General features: G+C 32.4%; 1 protein-coding gene across 4 annotated transcripts in view; it reads left to right on the top strand.

Moving 5' to 3' along the window:
- The first annotated feature begins 5,767 nt into the window (after positions 1-5,767).
- Positions 5,768-21,357, top strand: part of LOC106101473 (elongation of very long chain fatty acids protein AAEL008004) — a 26,809-nt gene continuing 11,219 nt past the window's right edge. For 2 of the 4 annotated variants that reach the window (XM_013280739.1, XM_013280733.1), the window contains exons 1-4: positions 5,768-5,982; positions 19,765-19,830; positions 20,118-20,200; positions 20,710-20,817. In XM_013280739.1, the coding sequence (XP_013136193.1) occupies positions 19,773-19,830; positions 20,118-20,200; positions 20,710-20,817 (249 nt within the window). In that variant the 5' untranslated portion in view covers positions 5,768-5,982; positions 19,765-19,772. Of the gene's footprint in view, positions 5,983-19,501; positions 19,682-19,764; positions 19,831-20,117; positions 20,201-20,709; positions 20,818-21,357 lie in introns of those variants that run through there. The other 2 variants (XM_013280718.1, XM_013280725.1) reach the window with 2 other exon arrangements.

Genomic DNA, 21,357 nt, shown 5'->3' with positions numbered 1-21,357 from the left:
CAATTCGTCTCTACATTTTTTTACCGAATGAACGATGGCAATATTTATGTTATTATTTTGGTATGTTTATGTTAGTCCAGTACTGTTAGATGTTTCAATTATTTTAGTTTTTTTGATTAGAATATTTTTATAATAATATTCTGGGATCTCAATATATTTTGGTCTTAACGCTTTGGTTGTAAAAATTTAATTTACTGTTGTCTTGTTTTTCAACATATAATTTTTTTAGTCATTTTAGGTGACTTGAAGTTCACCGGTTCGTCTATTAATTCAGGTTCATTGATTACTATTGAATAAATTAATGAATAGACAAAGCGAATGTTACCTTTATAATGCTAATCAAGGAATTAAATAAATAAAATGCGACGTAAATTATAACTCGCGGACATAGTGTCATATTAAACTGCAAGTTTTCCACAAGTCTTAAACAGTATTGTTATCACAAATGTTAATGTAACTAGCTGTTCCCGTGCGACTTTATCCGCATGAAATTATGAAATTATATTGTTTACATATGTCAATTTATCAATTACAAATGTCAAAATAACATGACATGACAAACCTTGCTTCTTTGATGTTGGCAGCAACTTATGGTCTCTTTCCCACAGGAAGGAAGGAATTTTATCCAAAATATTTACCCCTCAAGTTAAATGGCGTTAAAATATATAGCCTAAAGCATGACGCAATGTAGAGGTTTTTATTAACAAAAAAAATCTTCAAAAATATGCTGTAATTGCTGACATATTAGGTAACAAAGAAGTGTGTGTTTACGCTTTATTATAATAGTATAGGTATATAGATAAATACAGTAATAACAAAATAAATTGAAACGATATGTTATTAAACATGGTGTGCTTTACTATTAATGAATTGTTTCTCTTTATATATTTGTTTTTTAATACAACCTTTGCCGCTCATTTCAATCTAGAAAGAATTTTTCAAAGGTTAATGGAATTATTTTCCATTATTCTACGAAAAAACAGATGGAAAAAACCTTACCATACTACGACTTTGTAATTCAGAAGCAGATTTACATTACATTATGTATAATTTATTTAACCGCAAGATAAACGAATGATTATCGTGTATGTAAGACATAATCGTATTATTCCAATTAAAATCCGCGTCAATAGAATTTAAAATAACATTGCCTTTAACGCTACACCACTCAATAATAACGATCATACAAGATATCTTGATTAATGAATTTAATTCATTCGGGTTCGAGTAATTAAAACTCTTTTATAAAGAAGATTCAAATCATTACCGCCTGTCTTATTCCACTATATGTTGAGGTGACGCATTACGTTTTCATTCTCCAGACAGATATATCTTCCTTTATTACAATCGTTCTCTCTTATTCTCCCTTTACTTTCATAGCCTATCCCTACAGATATAACCTCATTCAATAATGATTCGTTCTTTTGAACTGATTTTTCAGTAGTACTAAACAAAACACTATAGAGCAAAATATGTATTTTTACACATTGCATGACTTTATTGTTTACTGATGCCACACGGCATTGTTTAATATTCTGAAACCCGGAATTTCTTTGACCGCTGCCAGAATTTTAATGGGAACATCTTCGCTATAATATTTAAGTCAGTTCTATTTGGTCAAACCTGCTAAACTAGACTGAAAAAGAACAATTTCAACTAAGTTGGATTCTTCATTCAGTTTCACAGATTTAAATTAATTTTATTCATTTAAAATTCCTTTATTGGCTACAAATAAATCTTAAAATGATGCTTTATCATGAGAATGTAAACGTCATCTATTTAAACTCAGAAAAAAATAGCATTAGGTATTTATTTAGATTCAGAAACTCTATAGCGAAAAATCGTATTATAAAATGTTCATTTTATTTTTTATGCACACGAACCCCAGTACCGATAAGAAATATAAATACCAATAAAAAGTGTTTACGTGTGTACGTTAACACGAGACGTAATATTTTAATTTCAAAATGAACAAAATTATGACTAATTTCTTCAAAATAATGATCGTTAGGTACAAACACATTAAAATGAGTTCATTTAACTTTGACTTGGTTAGTTTTATAATTAGAAAAGGCACAATGTTAATTCGTGGCATGAAAAAAAGTTTTTTTATGCCGATTGATAGATTACATAGTTCTGTTTTATTTGTTTAATAACTGCTTTAATTTATGGTTTAAGATAAAATAGATTGAAGTTATGACCGAGTCACGCATGAATATTTCTATCACGATATAGTACTTAATATTTTAAACAGAAAACTGCATATAGACGAAACTCACGCGTAAATTTATAGATAACTTTATATTTTTACTTCTAATCTCCTAAGTAAGATACTTAGGAGATTAAAAGTTAAAAAAACCTTACGATACACATTAAAACCTTGGTGGTAAAAAATATAATTACAGATATAAACAAAATTTGTAGCATTTATGTAATAATTCTGAACAAAATTGTTTTTAAACCATTGTTTTTACCATGCATATGTACTATGTTTTCCATATAAATTGTTACAACAATGAAAAAATTATTACATCTACAAAAAATAGCACTGTTAACAGTCGTAGCTGGTATAAAAGTAGAATTCTATTGTATCACAAACAAATAAATTATTTCATTTGTATTGTGCAAGGTAAAGGTAATTATTGGTGACTTTACCTTAATTTGCCCTTGATTAGAATGAGATGTCGCTGTTTCGCGTAAATTGACTTAAGAAAATTATTTTTTTTTATAACATAAGGTGGCAAACGAGCAAGCGGCCTCCTGAAACCGCCAAAATGGCGAAGCGACCGCTGCCCATAGACATCCGCAATTGCAGATGCGTTGCCTACCCTTATAGGACAGAGGAGGAGACGCACATAAAGAGGATATTTCCCCTTCCTATTCATCTTCTCCATCGTCAAATCCACCTCCTCTTCCCAACCTCTCCTTATAAGAAAAGGGTGTTAAAGAGATAGGGACTTAAATTAGGCCTCCGGCACCACACTCATCAGACGAAACACGGCACTGCTTCCATTTCACGCCTGTCTTCTGTGTGGTCGTGGTATTGCACCGGGCGTGCCGGCCCTGCCGTGCTAAGATGTTAAAGCGGGCACTACCACTGTTTTTAACGCATTATATTTTCTTTATCGAAAAAGTTTACAAAATCAACCCAGTGTGTTTGAAATGTTATTAAAAAAACAATTGGCAATTTGAGTACGAATAATTAGAGGCACAAAAAATTACTTCAGTCTTATCTTTGATCTAAATGCATTTTAGTAGCGATTGTTCTTTACGTTATAGTGGGGTTTCCCTGCAGTTCTTCTTTGGTATATTCTCGGACTTATTAGTAAAGTATAGGTACAATGTTTTTTGTTTACAAAAATATATTTTTCATATTCTTATATTTATAAGTTTTACTATTGTTCTAATCGGCAAGAAATATTGTTTGCAAAAACATAAACAAAAACCAAATAAACATGTTTTTGTTTTGTTGCTTGTAAAAAAATTTTGTTGAGAGAAGGGTAAGAGGTCATCATTGTCATTCAGTTGCGGAAACTAAAGGATATGCAGATAAATATTACAATTTTACAATTCCAAGTTTCTTTCATTATTGAGAATCTCATAGGTGCTGTACATAATACATTAGCATGATTCAAACTTCTACAAGGCTAATAAATAAAGCCAAGGTTCATTACAAAAGAAAACTAGTCACTCTCATATACGAATCTTTATTCCGCAGAACAAAGACGTTTTTTTTTTGTCTAATTATCGACAAAATGTTGAACGTTTGGATTGAGTAAAAAATTGATGAGAATAATGAATAATAATTGTAAAAAAGCTAATCCTACAGAGAAACAACAACTACATAAAACGTTCATTTGATTTTGATTTATATATGGCTTTGAATGTTAAAACTCCAATACTTATATTGTTATGAGACGTAAACATTTATCTTGGTTTTTTAAAATAGCGCATGACATCTTTCCCTGTCCTTTTTGGTATGTATAACACCGAGTGAATAAATCGACATCAGCGACCGCCGGAGTCGCCAAAATAGCGAAGCGATCGCTGCCCACAGACATCCGCATTTTCAGTTATTTTGTCTACCCTAATTCAATAGTGGAGGAGACGCACAGAAAGAAGACTTTTCCCCAAACCATAGGCATGGCATAGGATTTAAGTAAGCCTTATTTTTAACTACTCCCACTTCCCATTGGGCAAGGGAAGAGGACTAAAATTAGGCCTTCGGCACGCACACTCATAAGACGAAACGCGGAATTGCTTCCACTTCACGCCTGTCTTCTGTGTGGTCGTGGTATTGTTCGTAGGGAGCCGGCTTAATCGTGCAAAGATGTTAAATCGGGCTCTACCACAGTTAAAAAGGTGTGGTTTATTTTCCAAGGTTATATGAATTTCATTAATTAACGGATACCCATCGAAATGACTTGTTAAAATAATCCTAATTGAAATGTAAATAATGTCACAGAACGTACAGTGAACTTGGTACTTACTTGTTAAATTACAATCTGTAAATATTTGTCCATTTATAGTCTTTTCGCTCACATAAATCCATAATGTCATTGATTTAAATTATAGGTATAAAACGCTCTTACAAAAAGGAATTGGTTTTTCAAAGCATAAATTTGTTTTTTTCATGTAGGTAAGTGACTAACATACCGATATATTAAACATTGATTCAATTTCTTAACTTTGAATCGAATCCGGGATACAAAAATTATAAATTAATCAGAATATTGTGATTGCTTAAGGCTTCGTTATGTGCACATAATAAAGTTTATTTAGCTTCTATTAATTACGAAGTATGTTTTGTAAAAAAAAGTAGATGGCGCTCTAATCAATTTAATACGTGTTTACATCAACACTAACTATTAATTATGCTCCTGAACAATTGGACAGGTGTGGTAAATAATATAACGGCTCCAAGAAATGGTAAATATCAAAACGTACTCCGGGAATTTTCCTATAATTTTTTCAGGTTATAATTTTCTCATTGAAAATATTTTCTTGCCTTTCAGAACTACGCAAGATATCAAATGTTGTTCGCCGTTTTTCTGATAAATGCAACAAAATTGCAAAAACCTGATGCAGTGATGTACTAAAACTATTATGGACGCCGAAGTTTTACGGTATAGAGTATTATAAGATAGAAATAAAACTGTTTCAGTTACCTATAGGTACAATACTCTTTTAATGCGAAACTCATTAAATTAACCCCACTAAGAGAAAATGCACTAACTTGAGAGACATTAAGGTTGAGTTCCACTGTGGCTTCACCAAGTTAAAGGTTTATTTGAATTATGACTACAAAAGCTATGAAAGCCGAATAAGATGAAATAAAACATAGTAGTTATACCTACTGCAAATGATCACACAATATCATAAACTTTGTTTGGATTCTATTATTCTATTTATTTTTCCATCCATGATTAATTTTTAAATTAGTTCTGCAATACGCTAATATGATTGGTCTATTCGAAGTATTAAAAGAAATCAAGTTAAAAACATTTGAGCATTAATAATCACTTAAAATCAACTTAATTCAAGCCATAAATATTCTAGACGACACAGACACGACACTAAACTAAAACAATATACACATGTTCTCTGCAAGCTGTGCTCATGATGAGCAGTAGCACCTCCCTGTGGCGACACTCCGGCAGAAGGAACTAGACGAGCGTCGGGAACAACAGGTAGTAGGCAGAGCTGTGCAGACGCACGAGGAGTCAAGTTGAAGGCGCGTGAAGCGATGTGATAAAAGAGCACAGACTGGGCGCGCGCCGCCAGTATCAAGCCGACCGCACGCCGCGCAGGCGCACTCCGCGTTCGAAATCTGCAAAGCGCGACTCGCATTCGCTACCCCAGCGCCCCCACTAAGTTTACACGGACCGCTCGGGACACTAAATGTCCACTGTCGGGTAGTGACTGTGCTCAACACCCGGTGCCCATCTCCCCGAGAGGATCTACCGAAATATACGGCCACAGGTGAGACAATGATGATTCCAACTATAATTATGAAATCACGGTGCGTCGTATGAATCATGTGATGAAGGGAACGACGGCTAATACAATATTTTACGTTACATTTAAACGAAATTAGTGCATAGTGATAACATCAAAGTTCTAAAACAGATATTTATTAAAAAAGAAATGTGAAACCACATGAATGAAAATTGAAAAAAGTTAACAGAAATCACCTATTACATTATCTCAAACGTTTTAACTAGATTGTACCGATAACGTAGTCTACGTTTTCCGTACCAGAAATACATGTTACGCAAACTCTCCTAGCGAACATGAACCTAAGCACATTTAAGTTATTTCCTTTAAAAAAAATTTTAAAACGATTAAGCAATATTTTGTTAAAACTGTACAAATTATTTAAGACACGAAATCCTAAAAATTAAGACACTATGCAATATTTACAATACAATTTACATACACACAAGATAAATATCCTTTTGACTAATGACGATGATGAAATTACTTAAAAGGCCTTTTCATAGAGCATTGAATACATAGAACTCCGATCAAAGGTCAATCGGTACAGCGATCGCGCAAGCCCATACGTACGAAACGTGAGTTTATATTTACGATCGCAAATGTTCAGGTAATGTCGCATTACCTGGTACGACAGTATTTATAAATTTGAAATGCTCGCGAGCGTGCACGGAACCTCGGTCACCGAACACCTCAGCGATTGTATCTCATTCAACTGATGCTTGCGAAACTTCGCTTCACATCGTGCTTCCTTCATAGGTGGACCGATAGTTACCGATGGGTAATAGTAGAAAACGTGCAATAAACGCAACCGTCTAAGAAAGGAGCTCGGTTTTGAAGCCAAGGATTCACCAAGGCGTTCCGAAGACGTTAGTATGCTGTTCGCGTGTGGCGGCGCAAAGCGTTGGACGTGTGACGTAAGGTCACCTCGAGTGGCCACTGACATGACATGAGATTAACTCGCTCCTACTATCGCCACACCGCTACGTACGCGATATCGCAATACCTTTTTTTCTGTTTGATATTTAAACAAATCAACGAACTTATCGCATTTTACTTGAAGTCGTAACAGCGAAATAATTACAAAAAGAACTGTCTTATTCAGATTAAAACTGCAAACTTGTGGATTTGTTAGTATTAACACAAAGCAGAAAATATAAACCATTAAGTCTGCTACAAAGAAAATTCATTTTTAGCTCTTTTCTATTAAAAAGACACGTCTAAGTTAGAAGTTCAACTGTATACATATATGTAAGAGTGAAAAATAATCTAAGAAAATCATTTGTCTGAATTTTTATTGTTAAAGTTGGAATTAGAAGGGTACAAGTATTTTAGTATATTATAATGTAAATATGCGCAATGTTTACATTTTACATATAGGTATATAACATTATATCTTTCGCTTATCGCAATGTAATAAATCAAAAACATCTTTTCAACACAAATGGTTCTTTATCAAACAATCTTGCAACACAAGAAAAATTGAAATTAATTAAATATATTTGTGACCGTGATCTTTGTAATTTGAAGGTTTTTCTCCCTTTATCGTCTGATTCTAAAACAATCAATCGTTATTTGTAATCATGAATATTATGTAATAACTAAAACATGTCAGTAACCGTGACCTTCTGGAATTGGATGGAAGGATAGGTGGAGGGATGGATGTTAGAGTTTGTAACCTAATCTGATAAGCGGATTTCGATGAAATTTGGCACCGATGTGGAAAAAATCTAGAAAAACACATAAACCAGTTACTAAGACTTTTTTTATTTCGACCGGATGGAATTGCGGACAAAAGCTAGTATATCAATAAATGGAAATAGATACAAAGGTCAGTAAGCTAAACAAGGAAAGCTGACATCGAAAATCCTTGAAAATTAAAACAAAATTAATAATAATGAATAACGCGACAAATACGTGTTCGGACATTTTATAGATTTCGGCCAACGCGAGTCAGGAAATTATCTATATTCAGTAACAAGTTGATATTGATTCGCCGGTTTTCGGTATACGACAACCGGTTACGTCAATGTCAGTAAAATTTCAATTATTATACCATATTATACATCCGTTTGCTATCGGATTCATATCTGCCTAAGATCCATAAAATTTCATTAATTTGAAATTTAAAATTAGTCACATTTAAATAATGATTATTGCTGTTTGACCGGAACTTTTTTTTAAACTATTTTTGCATTCTCGTTTATACGAACCAAAGCTAAGATCAAGTTAAAGAAGTTTTTTAAATCATGTTTTACGCATCATAGACACGAAAACATCTGAAAAAAGGTGCTATTGGCATCACACCTATGTGAAAATAATAAAAACAAACATAATCCGAATCCGTGAATTTTCGCTAACTGATGATTATCTAATATCTCTAGGAAGTAATACGTTTATTGACAAAATATTTATCCCCTACAAAACATTTGTTTTATTTCATTAGGCGATCCGCTCGAGCTTCGCCCGGGTGGCAAGCTTACCTTAGGACGAAAACCTGTTGCGCTGACCCTACGGTACAAGGGTGACGATGATATTTCTTGCTATATACAAAAGTATACTTCTCATTTTGTTACTCAGTGATAATCTAGATTTCTAATGGTGGAAGAATTTTTGAAATCCGTAGAGTAGTTTTGGAGCATCTTCAATGCAAACAATCAAATCTTTCCTCTATATAATATTAGTATAGTTGCTACAAATTGATTGCACATAGAAATATTGCAAATGAATAAAATACTGTACATATCTTAAAAGAAGACGTAAACTTTCTATATATGTCAATGTCATACAATAAAATCTAAATAATTTGCCTAAGTATTTGTTAAGAGTGTGTTGAATACATAAAGAATCTCTGTAGCTATATGGCGACATCGCAATGGAGGCTATCAATAGCCATTTACTGCATACGAGACCTTCAATTTGATAAATGTGAGGTGACAAATTGGGAGACCCGAGACGAGGATAGTCATTTGATGGTGGACTATGTGAGGGAGCACGTCCGAGTCGACCTCGCGAGTTCGACCTACGCCTGTAAATGTTTACATTTGTGCCGGGCACAACGCGCGTCGGCGTCGTCTACGGCGGCGCAACGACCAGCCATCAGTTGCAAAATGATCGCGGCCGAATCGAGTTCAGGGTCGAGCGCGTCGCCTCCGGGTGTTGCGCAAACGCCGCGGGTCTTCAGCTCCGAGCCTTCGTCGCCTGCGCCCCAGCCCGCCCGGCGCTTCCCCAGCTTGCACCAATTCTAATCTAATCGCACCGCACACCGAACATCACACATACACGTCAATATAACAACCAATGCACAGAATTTAAATTAACCATAGATACGACTTGAAGGTTCACGACGACCTGCTTAATAGATGTTCGACCTTTATAATTGTACAAGTCACTTTAATGACAAGAGAATTTAAAGAAAAATTAAAACATCGATTTTTAAAATGTTTGTAATGTATAGCAGTATTTACTGATGTAGAATATATTAAGTTATGGATGATAACAATTTGGTCTTATTATCTTCCAATTTTAATGAGATCACAATGTTTTGGCAAATATTTTAAATATCACCTTATTTGTTTATATTAACAATGATCTCGGTATAATATATAAAAACAATATCGTAACATTAGCGTAATATTATTACGAAAATAGGTAACTGGGTATCTTTTAAACATTGTTGCATTTTGGCGAGGTTACGATTGGAATAAATTCCACATGTATATATATTTGCACACATGGAGTTTTATCAACCTTTTCCACTAAGTTACCAATACCTTTGCTTATATGGTATGGTATTTATTCAATAGTTTTTTTGGAAAATGTAAGATAATTTTAATAAGAATAATCATAAGTATGTACGATGAACTGATGCACTCTATATTTACTTCAATTACAAATAGAAGTAAAAAAAATAATCGAAAGTTTATATATGGAAATAACACTTATGTATTTTGTGGACACCTTATTGACTCTACATATACTGTTATCTAGAGAAGTAATTTTATCTTTATAAAAAATAAATACTTAAAACATAAAAAATTAAAAGTATAAAACATACATACTTTTTATTACGTAAATGCTTATAAAGCAAATTTTCGCTTAAACAAACATATAAAGCGCTATAATCTAAGAGCAAACATGAACTAAATATTAATCATAGCATGATACGTTGAATGATATGAACTCGGTTGCAATAAACGTTCCACGCCCACAAAGATATCACACTATTTAAAGTGATTAATAACGTCTCACTGAATTACGGAATCGAGACTACCGTACCCATTGTGTTGGAATGCGAGCCTATTCGAAGAGGAATACATTAGTCTTTTATTCTGATAACACATGCCTGTCATTGTTTCCATAAAATTGCATTGCAGTACTTGTTAATCGAGATTTCTTTTCCTTTTCATTGTGCTGGACTATAATTCAAAGACCAACACATTAGAACTCTGTAATTGTGTTCATTCTTAGAGAGACCACAACTGAACAGACCTACTATCTATAGTTAGAATAACTACAGGATTACAAATTAGGTCGTTCATTTTGGACGTAACGATTGATCTCTCAGTCGATAAGTAGAGCACACAGCTGATAACGAACGATTAATGTTGTTCGCGACAGATAATCCGTCACTGCCAGGTAATGTTCTAATCCATACTGATAAAGTTAACCAGACATTACTTGTTCTCAAAACCTGGAAATATCCTTTAGAAAACAGACAGTTAGGCTTCTAAACCGGTAAGTATATGTAAATGAAAGGAACGCAATCATTAGCGCCCTCTTTGATCAAATCGCTTGCATAAAATCTTTGTCAGATTGTGGTAATAGGTTTTACTGTTTAGTATAATATCTGGTACATATTTCCTGACAGAATGACCAGCGATAACATCGCCTCTCTCACCTGGACGGGTAACTTTGTCGCAGTATGCGGTTGTTTGAAACAAAACCGGTGAATGTGAACTCGTCGGCCGTGATGTATTTGAACGTTGGTATTGCGTTGCCGGTGCACCGACCATTTCCGCGATACTCACGGATCCGCAAGCTATTAATTTACACGGCTTGTGTAATGTTTGCGAACGAATCACAGCTACTGGACAGCGTAAAGCGAAACACAATCTTTACTACATTGAAACGTAAGAATAATTTTAGCTACAATTTGATTAGCTTTAAGACGCTAATGAAATTGACCTCACAATATACCTTATTTTGGGTCCATGCGCAAAGTGTTGGCTTGAAATCGAATCTAGGATTATTAAATTCAGGGTCATATATGTGATGATTTACTTATACAAATAAAAAGACTGACTTTACACGGAGTAATTCACACAATTTATTACGTTTACATATTCAACGTAACCACTTATTATCCTATACTCTGTTCATTTAATTACAATGCAAAATGAATGTAAAAACTTTTGCATGTGAATTGCGTACAAGCATTGTTATGTAAGTACTGATTTTACAAACCTCGATCAAGAACCAAGGGCCAGGCCTTTAATACCGATTTTAGATCTACTTTCAATCAGGTCATTTTGTAGCGTTGCATAATTAAAACATTACTACAATACTTATACTTAACGATAAGTGAGTGTGTATAGCAAAGAAATAAATTGTCTTCACACTTTATATCGAACATCTTAAAGCAAACTGTCGCTAATTTAGCACTGATCTATGATTCCATGACAAGTTTTCGATTTTATAGCATTGTGATCGTCAAATGTTATTGTATGTTTATTGAAATGGGTCGGAAATAAACGTCCTTAACTATACAATACTTTCACGATGTCGCTCAGCCCGCTATGTCGTATTCATTGAAAGTTATTCTCAATTACAAAACGGAATTTTTTGACGTTGAATAGCGTGCAAGCACGCGTTCTTTCATTGCCAATGCCGCTGCATGAATAACACACATCGACGGACACGTTAGCTAACACGATGTGAGCTCGAATTTTAACTGACCTTGTAACATTAAAAGAATGAGCTCACGTCCTTGAAACTTCCTGGGGTGGACAGAGAAAACAAATCTCCATTCTCTGAAGTCAGCAATGATTACTTAATATACCTGATCTTTTCATAAAACTAAAACTTCGTGTACAATATCGAAGTACAAATAGCTTTGTTACTACACTTTACATTAGAGTAATAACATTTACGAACGTCGATTGTTTTTTTTCAACTTGATAACGGTCCCCAACACGTTTCATTTGTAATCACCAATTATTATTCAATTCACATATACGTCATCTGTATGTACTAAGGACGTATAGGAAGGTCTATTTAAAACAACTCTATTCTATTTTTGGATATAATAATACTATAGTAGGTTAAATTATAAGTTACAGTAGAACCTCGATAAGTTAAAGTCCAAGGGAAACACAAAATACTTTATGTTATAGAGGTTTTAAGTTATCAAGGGTCTATGTTGTAGAGGTTTTGGGTTTTGAAATTAAGGGAACATATTATTTTTTGAGATTATATAGGTTTATAAGTTACCGAGGTTTGAGTTATCGAAGTTCTACTGTATTCTTAATCTATTGTATTTATTAGTTTACTTTGTTTATAAAGGGTAGTACCCTTAGTTTTAGACTTCATCTGCCCAAGATTTTATCGTAATCCTTTTCGGAGATACCTGTAATAAAAATCCATCTAAACATTCGCATTTACAATTTCAATTAATAATAATAAGATATTATTCTCTCCAAAAAAACACCTGTACATATCTCCGTTTCTTACATATACATTAAAAACATTTTATTAAAACCAGGAAGTAAATTTTAATCTTATTTCAGAACATTTGTTTGTTGCAGAGAAGCTTCCGTATTTGTTTATTTTTTTCAATATACATATACATGTTTATTCATATTGTATATTTATTTTATAGTTACAACGTTGTTATTACCGGTATATCGAAAGGTATTCTTATGCAGGAAAGAAGTAATAAACGTGTTCAATTACTTTAAGTAATATTAAAAGCTTCAATTTAACCAATTTAATTTCGAAAGGATTTTTGCACTAAGAAACAACTGGCTATAAAGTTAAGTGGTGGCCGAAAAAAATTATATCTTAGTTAAGAGTATTTGTGCCTAGCTACAACGCACGAAAATAATAACAACGTTGTTATTACTTCAATAAATTGCTATGTGGAAAGAAGTATTTATTTAAATCTATTATAGTTCATCGTTAGTTATTATATTAACCGGCGTATACCGGCGTCGTTGACTATGGCCTTTTTTGTCGGGGGAGAAATCTTCAAGATACTTAGCCTTCTGGGAGATAGGCAGGGTTATAGTGGGTTTGACCTACTAAAACTCCCTCGTTGACCATCCTTTAGTGACAGACGAAGGTTCCGGGATCTCCAACCCGACCGGAACACACCGGATTGTTGAGTATGGCCTAGCCATACCAAACTTAGGGTGGGCTCTGAATCCCTCAGGGGGTGCGTATAGTGATGATGATGGTTACAGTGTTAGAGATTATATATATATAAAATAAATACAATGAAAAACTTAAAAAACAAAAACAAAAAAAAACTATATATATATATATTTTATATAAAAGTTTTTCATTGTTTTCCTATATATATATAAAATATCTCTTCTTATAAGATAGGAAAACAATGAAAAACAAGTATGCAAATCTTCCAAATTAGTAGACAAATATTTCAATATTTCGATGATAATTAGATAATTACGGAACGTTAAAATCCGTATAAAATTCCAAATCCTAATTAACTCGTATAAGGAAAACCCGTATTTAGTATCTGAAGTAAAGTAGAAGTTTCACTCTAAGGTACGAGTTTGATCTTGATATTTTATTTATAAACTTCGTGCGAGTTGGAGTTAGGCCTCAGGGACGTCTACAGAATGTCAATGGCAGTCGGGCTTCCCCTTCATATACATACAGAAGGAATGATTCACTACTGGCATAAATTATGATATATTGCCATAAAATACATGATGTAAACCCAGAATCAACGCTATTACCATAAAAGTATTAAAAATCTTTGAAACTCAATTAACTTGAGAGATACATTACTACTTTTTATTGCTATTTTATCATTTTGTTTACGTACAAACTTAAGTATGCGGAAAAAATGTGCATTTTTTAGGGATTGCGGCATTATTTATTTAATTAAAATTTTAAATCTTGCATCATACTTAATCAGCTTATCGCAGACGATCACTTATTCGACGAAGCTTATACTTATTTTATACTTAGAACATGAAGTGGTAAAAACTAACGGCCGATTATTAAATATTTTTTTACTGTAGCACGGTCCTACCCAGATTTTTCAATCACCACACTTTAGTCCTTTCAACTATTCAATGTCAAACCAATCTTATAAAAGTACATATTTTATTACAATATTGTTAATTCTATACATCAGGGAAATGTAACACTTCTTTATTTAAACATTGGAAGTACTTACGAAGAGCATTCAATGAAGAAATTGTAAATGACTAAGTTTCTCCCATTCGCAACCACTGACCTTGCGTAGAGACGTTGAATCCTATTGTCCATTGTCAATTAGTGAATTCCAATTGCTATTTCTATCGGAAAGTACCTATGATTTGTTCTGCTGAAACAGCTCTACAAAATTCTATTGCTATCTTCATTGTTCATAGAGTGTAAGAGAGATGACTATATGTTTTTCCAGAACATTTTTGTCAGTGTTAATACGTGTTAGTTAATCACGGAACACCTGGTTCGAAATCATAGTCATAAAATGTACATTTCTATGTCACTATACATAAAGCTGTCGAAATTTCAAGTTTATTAACTTTAATATAATTTATGCTTATTAGAAATTCAGGTCATAACTATTTAAAAAAAATAATGATTTACGTGACAGGTCTCGACTCAATCTCTAATGCCGTGTATACATTCCATTGTGATTTCGAATTTTAATGAATGACAAAAATATCACACATTATATTAACTGTAAGCAAAGATTAAAACCCGCTATATAATTACAACTGCTAATTTAAAAACCATAGAGTGCTCGAGCCGCTCAATCGTAATCATATTGCAATTGGTCAAAAATATATCGTGTCATGGCCTTTTCTACATAGACTTCGAGTTCCTCTATCACATATTTCAATAAGCACAGACGTGTTATCATACAGCTAGACAATGGGCAAACGAACCGGCTATGCCAGTATGTCAAATAAACTTTTTATAGACAATGGTTAAAAATATGTTAAAATACCTAATGATTGTTTAAAAAATATTGCCGGCTATGGATGTTTCCGTTGAGACCTCATAAAATAATTTCCTTACTTATGTCTTAAATATTCATCGATACATTTTGCAAGCATCTCAGAATGAAAATATGAATGAATAATTAACAATTTCTACTTATGTCACCAATAGTATGAATAGGTATACCTATTAAGCAATTCAAAATTATGCATATATTTTATTAAAATTTTCTTTCTATGATTGATTGACTACCCAATGTTATCAATTTATTAACTTGGCTGCCGAGTGTTCTTGTCTATGGCTGTATTTTTACTTGTCTATTTCCAAAATATTCGACTCTTATTCTTAAAGATATTAAACTAATCAAATAAGCGTATTATGCTGTAAGTAAATATAAGTAAAAAGAAGGTATTTATTTTTTGCAATCCTCTAATGGACTTTGTCTAATAAAATTAGAATAATTTCACGTCGTCGCAAGGTCAACGACCTTGGTTGGCATTAGTAATATTCGTTAGTAAACTATCAGCCAATACGTGCGGAATACGAAATCTAATATTAAGCGACAGCTGCATAAAATTATCATAGCTCTAGGCGTTGTCCCAATTTCCGCAACAACCACGCAAACTATTTTAACTCGAAGTCAGTTTAAACTATCAAATAAAGCATTAACATTTTAAATAAAGAAACAAATACAGAGTTTTAATTAGTTGCTAGTCTCAATTCTTTTCTATAACTTCTTTCCTTATCTATCCTTTTCTCAGTTGCTTTTCACGTCTACCTTTTTATCCTTAAACATATTTGCAATTAATTTGCTTATTAGCGATGCCTTTAGCTAACGGATGTTTCTTATCTGTTTTCCAGGAAACGCTTGCTTGATTACTATATACTTTAATATTTTATTTTTAACTTAATTAAATTATAATACTAGAGTTTCAGAAGTTTTTAAATTTAATGAATAAGATGAAGCGCAAAAGCAACATTCGTCTCACGGACGCGTTAAATCTATTTTACTGTGGTATATTTACACAGAGTAATTATAACCACATGTCCCGGCCTTTGTAAGCGACTAACAAGGCGACCAGGTGTCGTTGTCTGTTTACATGATTCGATGACAATATAAACATTTTAAACTACTAAGAGCCCGTTAAATTTTCGCAAAATTCACACTTCGATAACAATAAAATTTTATACGTCGACTCGATAAACACTTTGAAACCTTACGTGAATATATATAGGATACTTATAAAAAGGACCCTTTCACTGACAACCGATAATTGTAAACTATTACTAGAAATGTTTTAAGTGAAAAACGGCTTCTTATAGTCCTGAAGCGTTTGTAACAATATTTCTAGATATACAAGCTTAAAAACAAAAGATTCATGTGCTTAGATGGATCAAAAGGCCTATGACAATAGCTTTAAACGAACACTCATCGGCATAACTCAATTCAAATGAAATATAATTATTTACTTGCTATGTTCTACACCATTTTAACAGCCTTGATTTCGACGGTTATACCACAATAAAAGATGACAATTTCATATTCATAGTAAGGAGTGCAACAATAACACGATTATGTTTCAAAACATCTACATGATGTTCTAAATTCCGTAACTGGTTTTATATAGAATTTGCAATAGTCTTGAAAATGTCCCCGCATGTGTTAATGCGGAGCTGCATCGAAAGAGTCGCCGCACCGACTCGTTCGCGTCGTTGTCGCCGGTGCGCTACACCATTACATAACTCGACGTGCAGCCAATGACCCACTTAGCGAATTGCTGCATCTAAAGACAACAGAAGTGTAATAACGTAGCACTTATTACACTCGCTTGCACATAAACACACACCGTGATATACCCTTCAACGTCATCTGAATTCTAGAATACCGCGTCTCATCTCAATCAATGGTGGTATATTCTCGTGCTAACCTGTGTTTTGCAATACGTACACATTCTGATTACGTCACGACCTACTTACGGTACGCCTACAACGAATGATATCACCTTATCAGTGAAAAAACACGTGATATTATTGAACGGCGGTTAAGCAGAAATGAACACCTTGCTTGTTCGGCCAAAGCTATGAAAACTTTTTCGTTAGTAGAAAAAACATTTCGTTATTATTTATTTTCTATATCTCTTCCTGTATAATTAACATAACGGTAATATTAAAATAATAGCTCGGAGATCACTTTAATAAATAGTATTGCAAATAAAAACTTTTAATTGAATGCAGAGTATACGACTAACGTTCAACAATTGAACAATAGTATCAAATTCTATCACTGACTATATTAGAAGTATGAAAATAGTTAAATAATTTATTGATACATGTATTATACATACAAAAGTTAGGGGTAATACATCTAAATGTAACCTAACTTTCATTATTGTGTGCATCGTAAGAAAATGTAGCTATTCGTGATAGGTAAGTAATTAATCACAATTCAGATTTTAATATTAGGACTTACCGACGTAATCTTAAATTGAATCTATTTTATCAGATATCAATGGGCGTGATGTGACTAATCTTACTAATGATTCATAAATAAACCGATAAGGGACGATAACGATTGATGTTTTTTTTCTTGCTGACTAGCGAGACGTGTGAAAAGTTATTCTCATAACTGCATTTATTAAAGTGTTAAAAATCACGTAGTGTTACAGAGTCTGAATACAGAATATAAATAAACAGAGTAACTAGTTTTTTTTTTATAACGAGTATCTGCAGAGAAAGTAATGCCGCCGAAAAATTAAAACTGATAATAACATCGGTTAGAGTATCTTGACTATATCCGGAGATAAGATATCAATTATCTCGAAATTTAAAAAATACCAGGGTCAGGCGCGCTTGATGCATTAGAAGAAAGCACCCAGCAGGTAAATATTAACCAAGTATTATAGCCCGAATGAAATATAGTATTTTGATGCTTCGTTTTTTATATTATGAATATAAACAGCCGAGGCGAGCAGGGCTGAAACATTCTTTTTTTAAAACAGTTCATTGCACTTTTGACACCCTTGTAACTTGGACATAGATAATGTTGATCTAATTATTTATTCACTGGTATTCTTAAGTTTTAATGTAAAAAAAATTTCTTTGAACTCTTTGTACATCATTACGTTGCTGACTGCGAAATTATGCCCAGACTATAGTTTACTTTTTATCTACTTGCCTTATCTTATATTCTTCATTTTTATCGCAGCAATATCGGTTTTACTGCAACTCATTTAGATTTAACTTATCAATATAGTCGTTCGATTATTAAAAATAGGTCAATCCATTTGCATTATATTTTATTTCTATACCTTTCCAATTACCCCTTGTTTATATAGGACTGCAAATATTATAGAAAAACAAATAAACTATCTATATCGACAACCCTGACATTTATATATAACAACTATTATTAAGTTTAGTATCAGAAATTAAAATACTTTATGCTATAAATATAATAATCTCTCTATAAAATGAAAATAACATCTAGTATAACTTGTTATTAAAAAAATTTAACTCCTTGGTAATTCCGTTAATCAACGTAGGATCCGTGGAAACGTGGAAAACAATCAGCAATTAAGTAAATGACCAATGAGAAATACGAAGTTGTAAACCATTCTATGGAACCTTGTCTGTACAGTTCTCTGGTAATAGTTAAATTAAATTGATTAATCTATTTATTACATTACGATTTTTCGACATAATATATAAAAACACCCTAAAAATAACGCAGCTAGTTTCGTGACAATGGTAGACTTTGCAGCAAAATTAGCTGCTACACAAATAGCCCGCTGGACTAGTACAATGCTATGACCACCCAGGATACCGGCGGTGAAAATACTTCCACCTTTTGTCTAATAGGTATAGGCAGGTGTGCTAATTTTTTGGCAGAACTAGCAGCGATGGCTGCACCTCTCTCACGGGGCCAATTACAGTTGTGGTTCTATACATTTAAAAATAAGTAGGCAAGGAACTCAATCGGTTAGATATTAGGAAAATCGATTTTTCTCATTCGAATTCAAAAGGAAAATGTTAGAAATGTTATCGCAATATATATCTACCTTTTAAAATAATTACTAAGATATATAAATATATGTGACTACTCTACTTACATTCAAACTTCGTTTTGACCACTAATTAAGGCCTGCATATTTTGTTGTACAACTAGGTCAAAGTCGATTTTTAGCTCATCGCTTGACATTGGGCTACTACGATATTGCGCCATCTATCGTGGTATCAGACACCGACCCACTGTTATGTAGTCTGTGGTTGAATTATAGTTTTTTTTTTAAAGATGACATTTAGGATGACATATTCACTTCACTAGTCACACGATATTTTTCGTTTTATGACCGATATTTCATGAATAAAATTAGATGACATTAGTTATTCTCGTCAGTAATATAAAAGTAATGTTAATTACCGAAACATGTATTAAAATATTCTTAGAACCCATACAGTATTCCAGTATTATTCAATAAAGACGGTGCCGTATCTCTGTTATCTCATCCCGCCTTTGACGGATATATTGAAGGATTTTCACATTGAAGGATATATTTTCTTTTTCAGATATCGTGATGGCGCTAATACTACAGTATATAAATGATATGCAAGGCTTTATGGACAAATATGGAGGTGAGTTTAAATATAAATAAATATCTGGCTATATTGAAACATGTCTACAAAGGTGTCATATTAAGCTAATTTAATATAACCACAATATTATACAAAACTTAAATAAAAGTTATTATGGTATTACTAAAAAAAACCTTCCAAAATTGCCACCTATTTAAATATAGCCTTTGATATATTTTCTTTAAATAATGAAACTGCTTTAAAATTATTGTGTAAGTGTAATAACTGAGATCTCATTTCATTTGGTACATAAAATAATTTACAGTATTTTTTTTTATTTTTTACAGACCCTCGGACGAATCAATGGTTCCTGATGAGCTCTCCAATCCCTACATTTTTAATATGTCTAAGTTATGTTTATCTAGTCAAGGTAACACATGTTTATATACTTTTATATTATGTTTATACAAGTGTCTGGCCCAATCCGCTAAGGGAGTGCCATAGACAAGAAACTGAACCGAACTTATACAAGTGTTATGTATTTTATGGATGCAGCATTAGTTAAAAACTAGTCCTGTAGTCCATGCTGTGTCTGAAGTAATAGAATGAGGAGTTAAAAGAAATAAATAATCCATTTAACATTATATTTTAGCTTTTGGTAATGTCAGAGAAATACAATTTATGTTTTATTTAATTCCATTTTTAAATGTGGAATATCTTACAATGGGTAATATAGAAGTTAACACATTTTAACGTAAAGAAACTCGCACTTGATTACAATTCAAACTGAAAATATTCCTTTTATTCATTAAAATATTATGCTTTGGTAAAACATTATATTGATCTGGACATTTATCTTAATTTTTAGGTGTTTATAAAAAATATATGTATCTTTACTTAAATACAAATGAATATAATGCAAATATGTTTAATTTTCAGGTTTTAGGGCCCCGGTTTATGGAAAATAGAAAACCATTTGAATTAAAAAATGTTCTAATAGTATACAACTTCTTACAAGTACTCTTCAGTGCATGGTTATTCTATGAGGTAAGAAAATTCACTTTTTTAAAATAATATTATGGCAATTAGCTGTTATTAAAAAAAAAAGTAAAGTTCAAAGTTCATTAACAAAATATTCTAGGAATAAGAATACTATTTTGAATTTCATTAAAAAAATCTAATTAGAAGTGAAATACTAACGTGAATTTACTAATTCAAATCTATTGTTTCGTAATTATATGTACTTAATAATTTCTTATTGGAATTATAAATATGCATAAATGAATATTTAAAATTTTAATACTAGTACATCCATTGTTCTTTGTGCATAAGTGATTTACAAATTAATATTAGGAATTATTAACTAGCTCTTTTATAGCAATTTGTATTGCAAAATATTGAAATCAAATATTTATACTAAGTATGTTGTTAGATTTTCTTTTGAATCTAACATTATTTATTATGAATACTAGAAAGAGATATTTTACAATTTTATCTCTTCCCGCGCGAACGTTATGTCAAGTAGATGTGACAAACAACGCTGTTCGATAAATAAATAAATATAGCAAGATAACCGTACTTAGTCAA

Source organism: Papilio polytes, unplaced genomic scaffold (assembly GCF_000836215.1).
Source record: "Papilio polytes unplaced genomic scaffold, Ppol_1.0 DF824303.1, whole genome shotgun sequence".
In the NCBI taxonomy this organism is placed as follows: domain Eukaryota; kingdom Metazoa; phylum Arthropoda; class Insecta; order Lepidoptera; family Papilionidae; genus Papilio; species Papilio polytes.
This window is presented reverse-complemented; position numbering and strand designations above follow the sequence as displayed.